Source organism: Rhagoletis pomonella, unplaced genomic scaffold (assembly GCF_013731165.1).
Source record: "Rhagoletis pomonella isolate Grant_MI unplaced genomic scaffold, Rhpom_1.0 Rhpom_scaffold_00011, whole genome shotgun sequence".
NCBI classification, from domain to species: Eukaryota; Metazoa; Arthropoda; class Insecta; order Diptera; family Tephritidae; genus Rhagoletis; species Rhagoletis pomonella.
Genome location: NW_023458565.1, coordinates 20,636,187 through 20,653,669, shown reverse-complemented (window position 1 = coordinate 20,653,669; position 17,483 = coordinate 20,636,187). Strand labels below are relative to the sequence as shown.

Sequence of the window (17,483 nt, the reverse complement as noted above, 5' to 3'; positions counted from 1 at the left end):
TTATAATTCAATGTATTTTGTTCATTACCAATAAATTATATTTTGTCGTATTTTTACTCTTCTTTCTCTACATTTTTAGTACACTTCTAAGCAAGTTAGGATTTTCTGCTTTTCACCACGTGAAAAAGCATCTCATCTTCCATCCGAATCAACCAAAAAGTGATAATTGATTTTTTGACACCTAAGCCCCCTTTCCGTAGACCAGGTCACATATGGAAATTTACTTAAAATAAAAAATCATTTTCCATTTAAATTGCTGGTGAAACCGGCTGTTAAAATACATAAGTTTCTAAAAATTTAATTTTTTAAAAACTAAAAATCGGAAAAATTTAATTAAAAAAGAACAAAAAAAATAGATTAGAAAAAAGAAAAAAAATCCGCTGTCCCGATTGGCATGCCTGTGCCTTGCCCACCCGACCATTGCAACTTTTGGAGTAATACGAGCTAAATGGTATACAAGGGCCTTCGCTCATAATGGCTTTTCACCACGAATAGTGAATGAAAGAGCTTTTTTCCAAGACTTTTGTGCTAGAATAACAAAAGTCTTTCGAACAATCTTGCCATCTGTCTTTCATTTGGCATACGAAAGACTTTTTACTATCTTATCCAGAATTGACCTGTTAGTTTTTGAAATAGGTTGGCACCCACCTACGTACATATAATTAAGAAATAAAGCATTTCTTCTTAACCCCTCCTCCTATCTATGCCACTGATTTAGAGTGCTGACAACTACAAAGCTTAGTACATACTCATAAAGTAATTTCCTAATCAAATATGCCATCGTCTTAACCCTTACAAGCCTAATTTTTTTGGCTAAAAAATTTAATAGTAAAATACATACTTCTCCACAAAAATTACTAAGCTGGTTTTAGGAGGGTCATAGGATATCCAGATTTAAATATTTTACGAGGGAAAGCTACAGTTTTAGCAAAAAATCTTTAACTTCTAGATGCGCAACTATTATGTTTTATTATTAATTTTCAAATATATATATATGTTTTAAGTAACTATATAATTTACACAAAATTTAGTTTTCTCGAGGTTGATGCCCTGATTTGAAAATATAGTTGTAATTTTTTTTTTATTTAGATCAGCGCCAAGAACCAGGGGCTGGATTCTGTAACTGTGAGAAAATGCAGTTTGCAAAACTCAAAACCAAAAACTCAGCGATGCGAGTTTTTCGGAAGAGAAGTGTACACAATTTTGACAGTTACAACTCGTTCTAACACTTGCGGAATCACAAAATTAAAAAGTGCATACAGTTTTCAGTATATACTTGAATACACACACAGTTATAGAATCCAGCTACGGGGATTTGTTTAACAATTATAATTTCTATCAGCCGGTTCATAGCGAACCAGCGAGCTATTTTAAGGGTTAACGTTTAGAGAGGGAGATTAAGTTGCTAATCATTATCATACCAAACATTATCGCGCTTAATTTACAGCAGCAAAGAGAGGCATCAAAGAGATTGTAGAAGAGAGAAACCAACAAAGCTTATTCAAATTGTGTGATATGCAAATTTAAGTAGCTGACCAAAGCAACTAAACTTTTTGCGATTTTCGAAAGTTAGTATTGTGTGGGATTAGTCGCTCACTGATTGACATCGAAGTTGCGCTAAAACAAGTGCCCACTTACAAGTTAAGATGCTTCAACGCTTGGTTAATATATCTGTCTACGTTTTGCTTGGCATCACGCTGCAAGCAACTGTTGGTCTGGTAAACTACATACATACATACATACTCATCGTGGCAACAATAAACCTATAACTTATTTATCTGCCTAACTGCGCTAGTGCGCAAGTTATAAAGATAAGATTATCAAATACTTAAATAGTTTTTAATCGAAATTTGAATTTATCATTTTATAGACCACAGACATCAATGATCCATACTTTGTTGCTGGAGTGGTGGAATTTCGTCCCGATTTTATCGGGCTAACAACAGCTCAGCTAATTGCCAATCATACAGCTGCATACAAAGAAATACTCGCATCACCTGAGGCGCTCGAAACGGACATTGTCGTCTTTCCCGAGGGCACACTGAACAATGATTTCCAGCCCACCTATGTGCCAGCGGCAGAAGACGCTGTAATACCATGTCTGCTGGCCAACCAGAGTAGTCGCTATGAAGACTTCTTGGTGGAGCTATCCTGTGCAGCGCGAACGAACCGTAAATATTTGGTTATCAATTTAACGGAAAAGGAGAATTGTGCTGACAATGCAGCATTCGATCCGCGACCATGCGCCACAAATGGACTCAACATTTACAACACGAATGTGGTGTTCGATCGCGAGGGGCGTGTCATATCACGCTATCGCAAGGTGAATATCTATGTGGAGCAAAAAAATACCACTTATCAGCCAGAGTACGCTATATTCGATACGGATTTCGGTGTGCGATTTGCGCAATTCATCTGCTTCGATTTACTCTTCTACACGCCAGCCGAGGAGCTGGTGGTTAAGTATGGCATTAAGAATGTCATATTCACTGCGAGTTTCATCTCCGAGACGCCTTTTCTAACCGGTGAGCACTTGAGTCTCAACTGACGTACTAGCTCAGTTACAAATCTGTTTTGTTTTTTTTTGTATTCCCTTAGCCGTGCAGCTGCAACAATCCTGGGCTTGGGGCAACAATGTAACGGTACTTGCTGCTGGCTCTAGTTATCCGCTCTCTGGTGCTACAGGCTCTGGCATTTATGCGGGTAGCAGTGGCAGCTTGACAGCAACAATGGTCGGCAATGTGGGTGTGCGCCAACTGCTGGTAGCAAAAGTGCCCAAAAACGAGCAAACTGGTAGTCGCCTAGAAGCTGTGAATACGAGGCAAATCGCTGCTGCATCAACAGCGCCCCTAACCGGCCTAAGATTACTGCGTGATCCACAACTGGACAATTTCCATTCACAGCTGCTTAACTTAACCGCCTCGTCTGTGATCGCATTGCAGCAGTGCGCCGAAGATCTCTGCTGTACGCTGACAGCAGAGACTACAGCAAGTCAAAGCTCTTATGGCAATGGCAGCGCGGCTGGTGCTTATCAATACCGCTTTGGCGTCTTCACTGGTCAACGCTCTTACGAGAAGGAGCAATACAGCGCTGTAGCCATTTGTGGAATGTACGCCTGTACCGATGACACCGTTGCCAGTTGTGGTCTTTTATTCTCTGCAAATACAACAATACAGCCAGCGTTCGCTTTCAAACGCCTAAATATTGCGGGTAGCTTTAAGAAGGCCGAACGCTTACTGTTAATGCCGAACACTTTGAACTTGAACTTTTACTCGCTACAACCAGCGCAGGTAGCGTGGGAGGTTACCGATAAAAGGTGAGTTCTATGCTGCCGAATTTAAGTGTCATGCTTTTTACATTTGTTCTTTTATTTTAAATTTTCAGTAAATCCTACGAGACTTCAATTGATTTAAAAGCTTCCACAGACAATCTGTTAACTTTTGGCATCTATGCAAACTACTATGACAGCTCGGTGGCATCGGGATTGACTGGCTCCATGTTGGTCCTGTTATCATGCTTACTGCTTTGGACTGGCACCTTTGCAATTGATTTTTTACATATAAGATTCACTGACTGCTGATTTTTCGTAGAATTAATTTAGCGGAATTAACGTATGTCGGCGCATTTAATTGCAAATAAATTTCTGATATGGTTTGGAGTAAATATGTATCTACATGGGAACTTTTCGAAAACCAAATGATGTGAATTAAAAAAAAAATTTAATTAAAATAATTAAAAGTAAAATAAGCTCAAAAATTTTGAAAATATCGAAATTTTTCTTAAAAAAAATTGCCAATTCGTTAGGCGATTCAGTTACATACATACGTAGGATAATTTAGAAATTAAACATAAAATTTCATTTCATTTTGTGCATTTTTTCGGAACCAGTACACGACTTAACCACTTCGGTAATAGATCATGACCATTTCAGGATTATTTCGTGACTAGTCTTTCCTAAAATGGTTCTGAAAAAGTCGTTACCGAGAATATGTCAAAAGTCCTGAAACGGTCCCGAAATAGTCCCTTATCGTTCCCAAAATGATACCGACCTGGTACCAAAATGGTGCTAAAATAGTCACCAACTAGTTCTGAAATGTTGCCGAACTAGACTCGAGATGATTAAGAACAAGTCCCAAAATGGTCTTCAACCAGTTCCTAAATTATCCCGCACAAGTCCCGAAATGGTTCTAAAATAGCCCTAAACAGGTATCGAAACCGTCCTGAAATGATCCCGACCTAGTCCTAAAATGGTTCTGAAACAGCACTGATCTAGGGGCTTAACTACGAGCGCGGCCCCCGTTACGATAGAAAAAACTTTCTAGGCGGAATTTTTGCTCCAACAGTCGGAAAATTCAGCCTCTACGACGAACTTCCGATAACGGAATGAGGCTGATTGACTTCGCCTGGGCCCGAAGCATGATAGTATGCAGCATCAGACTGGAGTCTGACCTGCCTTTTGGTAGTGTTAACGAAAACCATGTAGATAATGATGACCCATTTGCCCCAATCGATGACGACGGAAGCGATATTCGGTTACATAATCATGACTGCGCAGCTAAAAGAAACTGCCAAAGCCGATGGTTGGTGAGAGTCATGCAACAACTTTATTGCATATTAAAATTAAAGTGTGTTCAGCCAATCCACATGAAAAGATTACTGCATCCGCAAACTACCGCGGGCTCAGTACGGACAATTGGGACTACAGTCTTTGACACCAAAAATTCTTTAACGACCTGTCAAACACAAGATGGACTGAGGAGCCCACGATAAGTATAGCAAAGCATATTTAACCTGAGTTAGATAAACGAAGACTACGCCCTCTCCTCGGCTTTGAGCATCCACTGCTCCGACATGTAATTGGAATTCTCACCGGGCACGGCCTGATGGGAATCCATGCCTATAGAATGGTTTTGCAGTCAAACTACTGTCGTAGCTGCCGTGATGTGAAAGTAAGCGTAGAGAATTTCCTATGCCAATGTGCAGCATTGTCGAGGGCTCAACGGCGCACGCTCCTCCACTACTTTTTTGAATGTTTGGCTGAACTGTCTACGGCTTTGTGCGCTTCATGAGAGCGACAAAGTGGTTTCACTTCTAAGGTAAAAGAAGGGACCTAATGACTGTCTAATATGGCATTACAATGGGCGCATGATGGCCTCAGTTACAGTGCTGAAGAGGACCGCCAAGATAAGCTAACCTAACCTATGGGTCAACGATCAGCAATTTAGTGCAGAAGTTCGAATAAACTGGGTCGGTGTAAAACGTGGGTCTTCGTAACGCTGTTACGGTGAACGTTGTCGGAACATGATAACACTTTGTGACGACGATATGTGGTTCCGACAGAACGGTTCTACTTGCCACACATCGCATGAAACAGTGGCCTTATTGCGAACGAGGTTTCCAGAACGCATTATCCCACGAAACAATGAGATCAAATGGTCGCTGAGATCTTGTGATTTGACACAATAGGGCTTCTTGAGCTACGTGAAAAGTATGGTCCATTCCAATAAACTCGAGATGTTTCCATCTCGATATACAGCTCGAACTGTGACAAAAGGTCATGGAAATTTTTGATATGCGCATCCGTGTTGACAGAAGAGTTGCGGGTGGAATTCAACGCCATAGAAAAATATTTCAACCAATAGTGTTTTTTTCATCCTGTATATTCGCTTAGAAGAATCAGGAAGAGAAAGCAGTTCCATGGTAGAACTTTGAACTTATAAAGCTTCGTAAAAGTTCCAGTAGACTTCTGAATAGGACGTTTCAACATGAAAAGAATAGGACTGGTCCGAATATCATACCTGCATTAATATTGATAACATGAAAGAGTTTTTCAGGTTATGAAAGGTACATATTGCAAAACGACCTTACAGACAGGCTTATCTATCTCAGAAAATCGAATAGAACTTATCACATTCAACGTGGTACCCGCTGGCAGAAGCAGGGGAAGAAGAAGACCTCCTCTGCAATGGGAAGTCCAGTAGAGAAGTACTCGACTTCACTTGGCTGGCACTGTAATGAAACAACTTGCGTGCTTTATTGAATTCAGACGAAATCATTTAGGCGACTACCGGGTCTATTATGATAAAAAGAAAGTTACCGCCAGAAAATTGTGAATTTGGGCATATTTTACTATCCACCTAAGCATACATTAGGACAGGTCAATTTGTATGGGAGATTTTTTCCACTATGCGCGTGTAGCACAGAAGCATTCTACGTGTAATTCCGAAGAAACCATGGGTCGAAAATCAATTTGGAGTTTGCCAAATTCCGAAAATAGGTTTCTTAGCATTCTGTTGTAATGTCGTAAAGTACTTAAATTTTTTATATAAACATGCAAAAAGGGGTTTTTTGGTATAAGGAATTCATTTCTGCATTCGTCGTTTTCTTAAAACTACCACCAGAGGGCGCTACAGTGAAAATTTTCACATTTTCTTCGACACTTGTTTTCGCTATTTCCAAATTGATTTTAGACACATGGTTTCTTCGGCAAATTTGCTTAGAATTACACGTACATAGAATCGCCCTATGATAAATGCGCATAGTCAAAAAAAAATTGACCCGCCCTAACCCACTACAAAAATTGTGTTTGCATGCATTCCAAGTAAACCCATTTCATCCAAAAATAATTAAATGGCACTCTGTACACGACAACACTTGTAGAGCATTCACCAAGTACAAAACTTTTCTTCGGGATACGCATCATTGTGCCTAATTGCCGATCATCGGACTTGAATTTTGTTCACTTACAAGGTTTTTCTTTTTATTGTAAATTTATTTTATTTTTTCCGTTGCAATTACATGTCAAGGTTATTGCCACTGTTGCCTAAGAGTTTTGGAGATTTCGAAATTAACATCGAAGCAATGTGTAGGTCAAAGTTATGTTTCAACAAATCAAATACGCATGACTAAATTCGAACGGAAAGCTATGAAAAGAAGATAACCATTTAAGCGCATAGTATAAATATAAGTCAACTAAATTTTTTTGAGAATGTTTAGTGCAAATCGGTGTGTAAACACGTATACGTTAAATGCGCTGGCGTTACCAACTAACAACTAAAAAATTAACGTTTTGCTTAATAAAAAGTGTTCACTTAAAAAAATGGCATTCTTCAAATACAAATATTTCAAACTCAACTCCACAAATTTTCCTTACGCGCATCTAGCGGACAAGCGCACGCAACATTGGCTGCTGGTCGAGTCTTACGGCGATGTAGTGGCGCTTGTGACAATGTATCTGTTGCTGGTGCGCTATCTGCCAAAATGGATGCAAAGGTGTTGCGTTCAAACTCGTTGCAAAATACTCTTATGTAAAATGCGTGTGAATACTAAAACTGTCGCAATTTTATAACTTTTACAGACGTAAACCCTTCCAAATGAAACCTTTGATGTTGCTCTATAATTTTTTGATGGCTTTACTGAATGCGCACATCTGCAAGGAGCTTCTATTCAATGGCATACGCTCCAAGTATAATTTCTGGTGTCAGTCAAGCCGCGAGCTGTACACGAAAGAAGAATTTAGGGTAAATAAATATGTACTTAGTTACTTTTGTGTGTTGTGATCTACTCAAATGCTTGATTTGGTCGCTTTGCTTTAAACAGATTGCTGCTGCTGTTTGGTGGTTTTATTTCTCTAAATTGCTGGAATTTGCCGATACGATTTTCTTCATTTTACGCAAAAAGCGGAAGCAGTTAACCTTTCTACACGTCTATCATCATGGCACTATGTTTCCATTGTGGTGGATCGCTATAAAGTGGGTGCCCACCGGATCGAGTAAGTATTAGATGTCGGATGGCCCCGCGCTACTTCATCACAACTGGATGATACCGGTCAATCTATCCTATCTTGATTGGCGTGCGAAAGACTACCTTAACTCGATGACCTTTCCTAAGTTTGTGCTAACTAAGCCCTATTTTTTGTAGGTGCGTCTTAGGAATAGGCGAATTAGCATAATTTATCTGACAAAGCTGATCTAGGATAGTTTGTCCGACATCGCCTTCGAAAAGCATAGATTGACCGCTATCGACCAGTTGAGTTGGCCATCTATGTATGTTTAAGTTGAAACATTAATCAGGTTCAGTTTAGTGATCTACTGATAAATTTACAAACTTGTCGAATGAAAGCGAATAGTCTCGATGGTTAGTTAAGATGTTTGATGAAACAAACCAGATGACACTACGACAGAGTAGTTCTTTTGTGTCTCTATAACTCTAAATATACTATATACCAAAATACTGTCAACTTCTCGAATGGAAACTCTCTGTCTTAGTAGACGATTTCCTCTTACTTAAGGGATCGACTGTAGATGACTTAAAAAAAGCAGAAGTCTTTTTCAGGCTAACACTAAATATTCCCCGCAGATGCGTTCCGTCTAGGTAAGGGCGCGGGCTATCGGGGTTCACGGCACCCAGGGTACTACTTTTAAAACGGCCGGGATGGAAGGTCTTTAAAAATTTTTCCGGGCGGGAAGAAAATTCTTTTCCTACACTTCCGATAAAACTCTCAACTTACAAAAATTCGAAAAATCCGCATTAAGAGGTAAAACCCCTCTTGAATTTTAGACAAATTTAATATTTTGGCTTTAGTATCATAAAAACAACATTCAGTGGGTTCTATTTACAGCAAAAAAATATGTTTTATCGACTTTCCTGCAGAACCTCTGATCGCCCGCGGATCTTTCAGTATGACAAAGGTAAAATATTCAGTTACTTTATTAAGTGATAGGTATCGGGCACCAAGGGGCGGTATAAATGTGAAAAACGTCGAGATGGTCGGGTTCGGGATCTAAAAATTTAATGTTGGGATAGGCGGGATCGAGTTTGAATAATTGGTCCCGCGCCCATTGCCAGGTCCGACTTCTCGCCGTCCTCAATCTTATGACCGATTAAATACCCTGCGAGCAACCTGCGAGTGTTCTGTTAAAAAGGTTGGTAGTAGAGACAAATCCTTCCCATCCAGAGTAATGTTGTCTGAGGTACGTTTGCTGCAGTACTAAAGCCACAAACTCCCGCAATCCCTCCAGAACTTTACGTATTTCCACGTGTTGTCAGTTCTGAGAGATCCGTGCCTTGATTTTGGGTCAGATACGCAAGAATCTAGAGACGTAATATTTTCACTAGCCAACTACATTGTTTTATTAAACTCGAGATACTGACCGTTTCTTAATTATTCTTTACAGCAATTATACCATCCGTAACGAATTCATTCATACATGTCATTATGTACAGCTACTATGGACTAAGCGCTTTGGGGCCTAGCGTTCAAAAATTTCTCTGGTGGAAGAAATACCTTACTGCATTGCAATTGGTAAGTGAAAAAAATAACAAATCTACAAGTGGGCCAATCCTTTCCAACGGGCCAATGGTTGGAATCGACCATTTTTGATTTGGATGAATTTTGATCAGAACCTTTCTTTTATCAGAATTTTGATCAGAACCTTTCTTTTATCAGATAACGAAAAAAATATTTTAAAAATTTCGAAAGTTCAAAATATTACAATTTCCGGGATTTCTCAACCTTAGTTTTTGAATATTTTAAAAGCTGTTATAGCTAGAAATATGGCTCTGCCTTTGGCTACTTGTTTAGATAATACCTTGATTTTTAAGATTACATTTTTGAGCTTTGAAAAAAATCGTTTGCAAACTATCAATTAAAAATTAATTTAAATAAAAATTCCTTAGCATAACTTTATTTATGGTCTGCATATTTCAAAAAAACACCTTCTTAAAAATTTCACGATCTTTTAAGACCAGTTGGTATTGTATGAAAAATTTAGCGAAAATGTTAATAAGCTTTTGCTTTTACTATTTTCTTATTTTCAAATTCTGTATTTTTTTTATTTTTCGAATATTTTTTCTTTGTATTCCCAAATATCACCTTTTCTACATATTAGAAAAGTAAATTTGCCAAATTCCTGCAAATTGTGAAGTTAAGAATTTTGCATAACATAAAAAAAAAATAATTTTTTCATTTGGCAGATATAAGGTAAAAGAAAATCAAACTTCGTACAAATCAAAAATTCCGACTACAACCTTTGATGGATTTGACATAGATTGACCCAAATATATATGTATAGATATGAACTTGTACATATGTGTGTCCAACGTAAAATGCCATACTTACTTACAAATATATGTATGTATAGTAAAGGATTTAGGATGTAGGAGAAGAAAGAATACTACACTAAAAAATTTTCAGCGTCTTTGGACGCTAAGAGAAGCTTGGTAGCTGAATTCTTAACACAAAGCTCGACAGGAGGTGCCTTAGCGGTATTTTTGTGGCTTCATGCATAAAAAGTTAATAGCTAAATTAAAATGTTCAATCAGGTGGCAACCCTCCACAAAAATATTTTCAGCTGTAAGCCTTCGTAAATCTCTTCTTTTTTTGACAGCCATATTGCAGTCAATTCTTTGAACTGCTATTTTCATACAGGTGGCAACTCTCTAATTTTGTTCGTCTATATTTTAAGTTAGACCTCTATCAATACATCGGTGAAAACTACATTTGATTCCATGCATTAGTTTTCGATAGATGCGCGTACAAACATACAAACAGACAGACTAAGGACCCCCTATCAATTTTCCTTTAATGTACAGACATCGGCCTGTTACAGTTTTATTATATGTTTAGATACCGATCTCTGTCTAGCCATTCCTTGGAATTAGTACCGTAAATCCAAACTTGTCTTATTTACAAGAAAGTATAACTCTTCTCTTAAGTGCGGACGTATGTCTTCCGGTTTTTGATTGAGTAAAGTACTTGGGTTTTATTATTCATAGGAAGTTGTCGTGGGGGTCGAACACTAAGGAAATAGCGAGGAGGCCGTTACAGACCCTTAGGGCAATAGGGCAATTGGAAAGAGACAGAGTCGCGCTTGTAAGGTTATTTTCTGGCTCTATGAAACCGTAGTTAAATCCATTATATTTTAGGAAATCCGTATCTGTCCCAACGCGCTTGAGACCACTTCTTTACTCAAAAAGCTGAAGTGGATAAACGTTTTGGCTCCCAATTATAGGGGTTATTTTAGTTTAAACGCGTTACTACCCTAGCCTCTTTTCTCTTGGCCTACCCTGCTTCTGCGAAGCTGCGAAACTTCGTTAAGTTTTTAATTATGCACCTACTATAACTTTCTATGTGTTAAAATTTGTTCAGTATTTTTGGAAATTCTTAATTCCAACTAACGTTTTCAATTAATTTCAGATACAATTTGTGTTCGGTGCCTGTTGGTCTGCTCAAGCTATTATAAGAGGCTGCGATTTTCCCACTTGGATCAATGTTACGACCATCGTTTATATGGCATCTTTGCTATTCCTCTTCGGACAATTTTATGTGAAAACATATCAAACAAACAAAATTAAAGATAAATAATTAAATTTCTAAGTCACCGCTTGTTCTCAATTACTTTACTTTCATCACCATTTATTTTACTGTTAACACACATACATACATACATAGAATAGAAAATCCTCGACAACGTCAAGTTCGTGCGTACATATGTGTTTTGTTGCCAGAAAAGCGTTCCAGCAAAATATACGTTGGCCAGGAGTAAAAAAGCTTCTTCAGCACTACCTATAAAGCTTCAAGTGACACCATTGGAGGCGTTGAAAAGTAAATGGTGATGACGTTGGCGCAAATGAAATTGCCGCAATGATTGCAGCTTAACAAAAATCTAATTAGCTGCGTTTTGACCTTCGTACGGCACAAGCGAACGTACTAACGAAGATATGTCTGTACTTACATATCTACATTAGGGTGCTTCACCAAAAAAACACGCCGGTTTTTTTGCCGGTATTTATAAAATTTATTATTTTTAAGACTTCCGCCAAAATATTTCGGAAAAATATTAAGATTTACCTGAGCTAGGCCGATCTAAAAATACTTACAAAAATCTCATTATTTTAATTCCGTTGATAAAATTTCTAAACATGTTTATGTAGGCATTCTAAGCTTAAACTCTTCTATCATCTAAGTTGATTTTTTGGAAAAAAATATCTTTTAAAACAATTTTTTTCTATAAAAACAAACTCATTTTATGGAGGTATTTTTAAATCGGTTCAGTTCACGTTAATCTAAGTATTTTTCTGAATCATTTTGGCGCAAGTCTCAAAATATGTATGATGGAAAACCTGCAGCGATTTTTTTTTTTTGGGGCATGGAGAGTGATACACCCTAATGTTCATATGACATATATGGATATTCGCGTGCGTCCGCAGTTTAAGTTAACTAAAGATAAAAAAACATATTTCTATATATTTGTGCCTTCGGTAGAGCTCTCTTTGCGGCAAACACATTAGCAGCCAAAGTGAAGATTTATAAGAAAATCAAATCAGCACAAATCAGCAAAAAATTGTACGCCAAGCTCGACGAAAATATTTAAGGTGCTGTTGTACGGGTAACATTCGGAAGTGAGGTGGAAAGAAGTTGTCTCGCCACAAACAGCTACACTCACATATGAGGACGATCTTTTAATTTTCTGAAGAAACATTTTATTTTGATAATTCTACAGAGATGTGTACATATGTACATACATACATACAGGCCCGACGAGAAGAGGGGTCGGAGGTATTTACTTCCGGGCTTGGATTTTTCAGAGGCCCAAATTTTTCGAAATTTAAATTCAAAGAAAAAAATAGTTTGCCAAGTTGATAAATTTGATTAAAGCAATTAATTTAAAAATTGTTTGGAGGGTTGAGGAGCCCGGGCTCAAATTTATTACCGCTGCAGTCCTCGTATCCTAATATTAAGCGATGGCAATGTCAAGTGTGAACCCATAATTCCCATGAAATAAAGTCTCCATTGATTTTCGAGTGCGTAGAGACCAAACGCTTTGTCAGCAAACAGCAGGGTCTTCCTTCTCTGGATCCCGAGCCATAAAAGCATAGGAGGAAATGAGGAGGCTACCTTTCAACGCAACAGCAACAACAGCAATAGGCCAGGAGCCCTTTTTTTGCAATAGGACAGCATGACCTCATTCGTCGAGGTGGTTAAAAGAGTCGTTTTTATTTTGGTGGTGGAGAAAGTAAAACTTCCGTGCGGTAAAGAAGCAAGAAATATCGGAGGAACACCCGTTTACGCAAATATCGAGCAGTCGTCAGTATATAAGATAACTGGAACCCTCTCCCTCTCTCTGTCGAATGCAAAGTTTTATGGAAAAATCACATTGAGTACGCCATCACAAAAGTCACACGGACTTTAATGGTGTGCAGAAGACTGGTCGCCTAATCATGACAGTCTAGTCCCTATATCTTGCGGTAGATGTACCATAGTCAAGCCAATAGCGACTGGCGTGTACCTGCATAACGGGAGCCATGCGCACTTGTCCCACATAAAACACACTGCCTAGAAAGCCCTCCTCAACTTTATGAGGGAGGGCACTGGTAAAGGAACGGTGATTTCGAGCAGAATGGGAGAGGAAACCAGATCAAAGATCCCCTGCTATGATTTTATGACTTCAATAGAGATGACATGGTTACGATGGCAACCTTTGAGACAAAATTCAGAACCGAACCAGGCAACAAAGCGACCTGGAATGAAACAATTTTAGACATACACCTTCAGGGTCCACACCCAAAGGTGGTTTACAGATGACTCGAAAAGTGACGAAGGGATAGATGCAGGAGTGTTCGGCCCTAAGCCCAAAATCTCTATTCCCCTGGGGAACTACCGTAGTATGTTTTTCAAGCGAAAGTTTGCGCTATCAATGCTTGCGCCGAAATAATTCTGCCTGGTTGCATTAAAAGCCATATCCTCATAGATTAAATCATGGGTAGTATGAGAATGAGGCTGAACACTCTGGAGGAAAACAACACACTGCAACTACAGTGTGTCCCGGGCCACAAAGACATGCAGAGGAAGGAGGAGGCTGACAGGCTAGCCAATTGGCCAATAGGACCAAAACACCTCCTTGCATTGGCGCCTCACATCATCAGGGAAGAGAAGTCTGCTAAGAAGAGCATATTGGGGGAATACGCCTAGACTAAGGTAGGCGAAAGAACTTTTTGGAAGCTGTAACACCAAAAGATCTAGGGAGCTAATCACCCGTCAGAAGACTAACCGGAGATTTATAACAGGGATGCTAACAGATCAGTACAGACTGCGAGCCCATGTGCATACCCTGGGGGGGTTAATGCAGACCACTTGTGTCGGTACTGCGATATGACAACGGAAACCCCACTACCACACCTGTGAAGGGCGTGGCCAGAAGTTATGCATACTCATTTTCTACCGCCTCGAAACTGCTAGGATCCATCAGAGCACTAGCGCTGAACGATGTGTTATGATGAGCTCTGAGGGCACAATAGACCTTCGGTCACAGTGCACAACCTCTAACGGATCTAATCTAATCACCCTCTCTCTCTCTCTTTCTCTCTCCCTCTCTCTTCTTCTCTCTCTTCCTCTCTCTCTCCCTCTCTCTTCCTCTCTCTCCCTCTCTCTCTCTCTTCCTCTCTCTCCCTCTCTCTCTCTCTCTTCCTCTCTCTCTCTTCCTCTCTCTCTCTTCCTCCCTCTCTTTCAGTGGAGACTGAGGAATCTTCGAAATGCAGAAGTTAAACCGTAGTGGGGAGAGGGCACCATCTTGTGGGAACCCTTGTTTAATTCTTTTTAACTTCGGGATTTAGGGTTTTTATGGGAGGAAGGATGTCTAAATGGCTCTAAGAAAGGTAGACCCTCAAGTGTTTTAGCATCAACATGCATTGTCCCTCGAGGCCAATGACCTTGGCAGGCCTTTGTCTTCACGACGGCTCACAACTCAACTTCATCGCTGGTGAAATTATGAAGCGCACTATGTTTTCGGAGGTTGTGCAGCTTTCTGGTCACTCGAAATCCATCTTTATCAACCGGAACTGGATGAATGGTGTTTGGGTATGTAGTTTACTTTTTTTTTGACAACGTTTTGTACCTTTTTCCATATAAACATGGAATTTCTTGTTTAAGAAAATGCGAAAAAAAATTTTAAAAATCAACTTTTATCAATCAATCAATCAATTTTTTTAAATTGCACTTGTTAAATGAAAAAAAACGCAAAAGCCGTCAGCAAAAGAAATATTATTTGCATAGCCGAAAATGTTCTAAAAATTCAGAAACAAAGTTCAACATATTGATGAAAATTTGTTGAATATTTCTAAATTCTGCATAAAGTTTGTTTTTATATTTTTTCAGTTACCATATTTTTTATAAAAAAAAAAATAAAAATAAAATAAAAAGGTAAACATTTTAGTTATAATAAAACACGATTCCTCCAGTGTTGAGCGCTAGTGTAGATAAAAAGATAACATGATTTAATAATTAAGTATTACCGAACATAATCAACCAAGGAGGATTACATTTCACCAGATAAATAAATTCCATCGTTATTCTATTTGGTTTTTTTTCACACAGTACCATAAATTAAAACTTAATTTTTTTGGAAGCAAATTACATGTGGAAACAGACAGAAAGGACCTCCATCAATATACTATGTGTGTATGTATTTGTATGTACATATGTATACAGTAGTATATAATTAGAATTTGAAATTCCAGCAAACCTTTGTTAATTAGTTGCCAAACTGTAAAAAAAAAATGTTTGATGAGAAGAGCACCGCAGCACGAGGCCCGTTTATTTGTATGCCAAAGCAAGGACGACAGACGCGCCCGCTGCCATCTTCCAACTAAACATTAACGTTGATTCCGTTGGTGATTTTTATATTTTTCTCGCTATTGGTTGCTGTTTATTGGTTGTGGCTGTGGCTGTGGTGAGCGCTGCATTTGAGTCACGTACTTAATTCGATTTGTGGCACGAATCGGTAATGCTTGAATAACTTATTAAGCCGCATCGTTTGAACACAATGAACTGGGCAAATGTAGTGGGTGTCGGTGTGCAGGCGGTTCGGGTGTATGCGAGTGTGAATGTAACGCCAATTTAAATATTAGGCAAATTATATTGCAAGTAGATGGAGTATTTGGCTGTGTGCGCCGGAAAACGATGTGACATTAACAAGAGTTGTATGGGTATGTGTGTATGTAGGTGAAAAATAGCTAATTTTCTATTTACATTTTTAATAACAATTAGTTTTGAAGAAATTAATCAATTGATTTTTCTTAAAATTTCTGACCTTTTACTTGATTTCTTTAAATAAATTTAAGTATCTCAAAGGTTTGAGATTTTAAGAAAAACAAATTGCTAAGTTTTTATTCATAGGCTCAATATCTCAGTGTTTTTAAAGGAGGTCCTAAAATAGGCAATTCGCAAAACAGCCAAAAGCAATGGAACATCCAGAATACCAGCATACTTTTTTCTCACATCGGTCATCCTTTATATGTATATTCAGTCCAGAGGCATGCGCAGTAGAAAATAAAATAGTGTACTGGATAAATTGTTTAGTTTAATATACATGTGAATAAAAAAATCTTAAAGGTAGCTATATTCACTTATGACAAAATAAAAGCAAATGAAAATTATACTTTTAGAACAAGGCTATCATTAAACATATCGCGGCATCAACTATGTACATAAAACGGTTTTTTCTTTGTAATGGTACCTGAGAAACGCTTTGTCCTATATTTGAAATTACTGTTTTTTATTATTTTTATTTGCTTTTATTTTATTAACCGACTTAAAAAGGGAGGTTTTCAAATTGTCGGAATATTTTTTTTATGTATGCTACCGCATAACTTCGGACCATGTGAACCGATTTCGATTATTCTTCTAATCGGAAAGGTGGTCCCATACCAATTTGGTTTAGATCCGATCATTAAATCTTGAAGAAATTGATGATACTCCTAAATTTTGTAATTGTTGCCGGATAACTTTGGACCATGTGAACAATTTTCGATAATTCTTTCTTTTTTTTATCGGAAAGGTGGTACCTCAAGGTACCATGGTCCCATACTAATTTGGTTTAGTCCAAACATTGGATCAAGAAGAAATTAATGGTACTCCTCCATATTTATACGAGCATCGAAGTCCGTTGCGGTTTTTGCTTAAAAAATGTATTGTTTCCAACTGAATCATTTTAATAACGACGAAATTGTTTCTTAAATTTATCATAATGGTAGTCATCTGTTGCGCGTTTGACGCCGTTCACCGCACCAGCTTGCTGATAGGAATGTTGTTGCTGTTGTGGGGCATTTTGGGCAACATAATCGCGCTTGCGACGTTTTTGGTCGCTATCTTCAATGTTAACTAAAAAAAAAAAACAAAACAAAAAACAATACAAAATAATTATATAACCCAAACATATGTATGTAAATAAATTGTAATGAAATTCAACGACGTGCTGATATGTGATCCCCAACTTACATCGATTATGTTGCATGAAATTCACTGCCATGTTTGTTGGCACAAACTGTGATGGGCCATCTTTCTTGTTCTTTTGATCTTGCAGCAGCTTTTGTTTGGCATCCTCAGTCGCTTCGATATTTTTTATTTTCGCGTCAATACCTAAATCCACTTCAGGTATACCATTTAACATTTGATTGGATAACATTTCTTCCGAACGGTTTGATGA

At 38.2% G+C, this 17,483-nt stretch overlaps 3 protein-coding genes across 3 annotated transcripts; 2 read left to right on the top strand and 1 right to left on the bottom strand.

The window, feature by feature from the left end:
* The first annotated feature begins 1,539 nt into the window (after positions 1-1,539).
* On the top strand, positions 1,540-3,748 carry LOC118747048 (vanin-like protein 3). The gene is made up of 4 exons (XM_036481039.1): positions 1,540-1,718; positions 1,871-2,525; positions 2,599-3,316; positions 3,385-3,748. The coding sequence occupies exons 1-4, from the start codon at positions 1,647-1,649 to the stop codon at positions 3,578-3,580; spliced, it is 1,641 nt and encodes a 546-aa protein (XP_036336932.1). The 5' UTR covers positions 1,540-1,646; the 3' UTR covers positions 3,581-3,748.
* A 3,480-nt stretch (positions 3,749-7,228) lies between these two features.
* Positions 7,229-11,392, top strand: LOC118747047 (elongation of very long chain fatty acids protein 4-like). Its single transcript, XM_036481038.1, has 5 exons — positions 7,229-7,272; positions 7,358-7,520; positions 7,600-7,771; positions 9,177-9,304; positions 11,198-11,392. The coding sequence occupies exons 1-5, from the start codon at positions 7,229-7,231 to the stop codon at positions 11,363-11,365; spliced, it is 675 nt and encodes a 224-aa protein (XP_036336931.1). The 3' UTR covers positions 11,366-11,392.
* Positions 11,393-16,842: 5,450 nt separating this feature from the next.
* Positions 16,843-17,477, bottom strand: LOC118747046 (telomere length and silencing protein 1 homolog). The gene is made up of 2 exons (XM_036481037.1): positions 17,276-17,477; positions 16,843-17,158 (listed from the first exon to the last, which is right to left on the bottom strand). Exons 1-2 carry the CDS (start codon positions 17,460-17,462, stop codon positions 16,989-16,991), a joined length of 357 nt encoding a protein of 118 aa, XP_036336930.1. The 5' UTR covers positions 17,463-17,477; the 3' UTR covers positions 16,843-16,988.
* Positions 17,478-17,483: the final 6 nt, after the last annotated feature.